This window comes from Aythya marila (assembly GCF_965140915.1).
Source record: "Aythya marila genome assembly, chromosome: 17".
Taxonomy (NCBI): domain Eukaryota; kingdom Metazoa; phylum Chordata; class Aves; order Anseriformes; family Anatidae; genus Aythya; species Aythya marila.
Window position 1 is genome coordinate 1,214,109 of NC_139058.1, and position 2,828 is coordinate 1,216,936.

General features: G+C 66.3%; 1 protein-coding gene across 1 annotated transcript; it reads right to left on the minus strand.

Moving 5' to 3' along the window:
- Positions 1-672: 672 nt before the first annotated feature.
- CRYBB2 (crystallin beta B2) lies at positions 673-2,828 on the minus strand (the record flags this gene model as incomplete). The annotated part of the gene is made up of 5 exons (XM_082773829.1): positions 2,714-2,828; positions 2,095-2,213; positions 1,493-1,625; positions 929-1,071; positions 673-841 (listed from the first exon to the last, which is right to left on the minus strand). Exons 1-5 carry the CDS (start codon positions 2,765-2,767, stop codon positions 673-675), a joined length of 618 nt encoding a protein of 205 aa, XP_082629955.1. The 5' UTR covers positions 2,768-2,828.

Sequence of the window (2,828 nt, forward strand, 5' to 3'; positions counted from 1 at the left end):
CCCCAGACCCTCAGACGGCTCAGCCAGGAGCAGAACCTTCCCCTGCTGGAGCCGTCACTTGACAGCTTCATTTGCTCAACGTAGAGTGCAAATAATTAAAGCATTATTTAGCGTTATTAATGCTAAATTAAAGCATTGTTGCTGGTTGGAGCAGTTATTAAGCAATGCTGTCGAGCACTGACAGTGCTTAATAATTGCTTTATTAAGCTCTAAGGTGTCTGCCCCGACACCAGGCCCTCTGGGGACACCTTTGCTGCGCACCCCCCCAGCCGTGCCCCCCGTGGGGGCAGTGTCCAGACCCCTGGTGCCCAGGCTGTGGGGGCACAGACATCTCCATCCCTGCTGCCCAAACCCACTGCACACCTCCCTCTCAGTGCAGCAGTTTTGGGGTTTATCAGTGCTGGCTGCGAGCACCACGATGCCACTGGTGAGGGGCACCTGGGTGCGGGACGGCGATGCCCACCCCCTCCCCGATGGGTGCTGGAGGTCGGGGTGGGCTGAGCCCCGCCGGGAAGGAAGGGGCCAGACTGGGCACTTTGAAACTCCAAGCTTTATTCGGTTGCGTTGGCGGCGGCGTGGCTCACACGGAGGGAGGAGGGAGGCGAGGCCGTGGGGGCAGCGGCGGGCGAGGGGAGCCTGCTGGGCTCCCTGCTCCCGGGGGGGCCGGGGGCTCTAGTTGGAGGGGTGGTAGGCGCCGCGCTGGTGCCACTGCATGTCCCGGATGCGCCTGACCGACTGGATCTGGGGGTGCTGGGCGCCGAACTCTGAGCTGTCTTTGTAGTCCCCCTTCTCAAACAGGTACTGGTAGCCCCTGTAGCCGGGGTACTGGTAGCCCACCCACCTGCAAGGCAAGCACGGGGGTGGGTGGGTCACGGCTGTGCAGGGGGCGAGGTGGGCTCAGCGCCCCCTCCCACGGCCCCGTACTCACGTGCCGCTCTGCACCCGCACGGACGAGACCTTCTCCTGGTAGCCGTGCGCGTGGAAGCTGGGCACGTCGTCGTCGATGATTTCGATCTTCTTGCCGGTGAAGCTGGGGTTCTCGTACAGCACGATCTTGTGCTCCTGGCTGTCCTGCAGCGGGGCGAGCAGAGGCCTGGGGTCAGCGCCCGCTGGTCCTGGGGCTGGCCGAGGGGCAAAGCCCCCCGGGGGCTGCGGGGAAACCGAGGCAAGGGAGCAGCACCGCGCGCCGGGCCTCCCCCTGATGTGTCCTCCCGCTCTGTGTCCCCCCAGCTCAGAGACCCGGCACCCCCCAAGGGCACTCCCGGACTTACCAGCAGACGTCCTGAGCTCCTGGGCCACCGCTCCCCATCCCCGTGCTCCCACCGACCCCCCCCCCCGGGGGCTCCCCTGGGTCCCCGTGGAGCTGGGGCAGGGTGCACGGGAGGGGTCCTCCTCCGCCCGCGGGGCTGGGGGCCCGGGGGAAGGCGGGGGAAGAGTTGTGGCTGCAGACCTTGGTCTGGCGGGTGGGTAGTGGCTGTCTGGGTGCTCTCACCACTTTGATGGGTCTCAGGGAGGTGATGCTGTCGCTTCTCCGGCTGTTGGTCCAGGAGTCCCAGCGGGGGTACTCCCCCTTCTCAAACACAAACTGCTCCCCCTTGCAGCTGGCCTGCTCGTAGCCCACCCAGCTGCGAGAGAGCAGAGGACGAGCTTCAGGCGGGGCAGCCCCCCCCTTCCCACAGCAGGGGTGCCCCGACGCGGTGGCCGCCCGACCCCTCTCCGAGAGCACACTTTGGGGAAAAAGGCAGCACCGAGCAACGGGCACCATCCCTGCCTGGCCCTGCTCAGGAGAGGAAGGCAGCCAAAGGGTGGGCGATGCCACGATCAGTGTCCAAGCCCCCCCCCCAGCTCCCCTCCCAGCGAGCAGGGGCTGGCAGCAGCTCAGGATTCACCCCAGGGACAGAGATCCTGGAGGCCGCTCGCTGCCCTCCCCAGCACTGCGATACAGCCCTGGGTGAGCCGGGCTGGCTGCTGGGGCTCAGCACCGCGGGGACCCCAAAGCCTCGCGCCCTGACCCCTCAACACCAGCTGTGGGGAACCCAGGGGGTGCCAGCAGTTGGGGGGGCTCCCCAGGACCCTCTCCCCGCCGAGACGTACGGTCCGGAGTGCACGAGGATGGAGCCCACTTTGTCCACGCCGGCATCCTTCAGGTTGGGGCAGGCGCCGTTGAGCTCATGGCAGCGGCCCTGGAAGTTCTCCTGCTCGAAGATGGCAATCTGCAGGAGAGTGGGGCCGTGAGCAGGGCACAGCAACACCCTGAACCGCATCCCAAAACTTCCAAAACATCCCAAAACAGCCCGCGAGCACCACCCCAGCATCTCCCACTCCCAAGGGCTGCGAGTCCCTGCCGGTGCCTGTCACAGAGGGATGCCTGCACTGACACCGTGCCGAGCAGCCCTGGCTCTCGCCTGGGCATCGTGGCACAGCTGGGACACAGACCCCACAGACCCCACAGCACAAACGGGACCAAGCCGTGGTGGGTGCATCCGTGCAGCCCCATGAGCCAAGCGCTGCCAGCTCAGCGCGGATTTCACGGCTCAGTGGGGCGGAGGGAGGGAAACGTGTTGTGTCTGCACCAAGGCTGGGCTGGGAGCTGATCCCTTCCAGACAGGCCCCCGGGTGGCTGCAGCAGCAGAGGGGGCTCAGGGGGCACAGCCAGGGGGTGATTTGGGTGCTGGGTGAGGCTGAGGCGACTCCGGCCCCGCTGCGCACTGACCTTGGAGCTGGCTGGCTGCTGCTTGGAGGCTGGCATCTGGTGTTCGGAAGCCATCCTCAGCTGGGCCGTCTGCTTCTGCAGGAGGAGAGCTCAGGAATTAAAACTGCCACCGAGG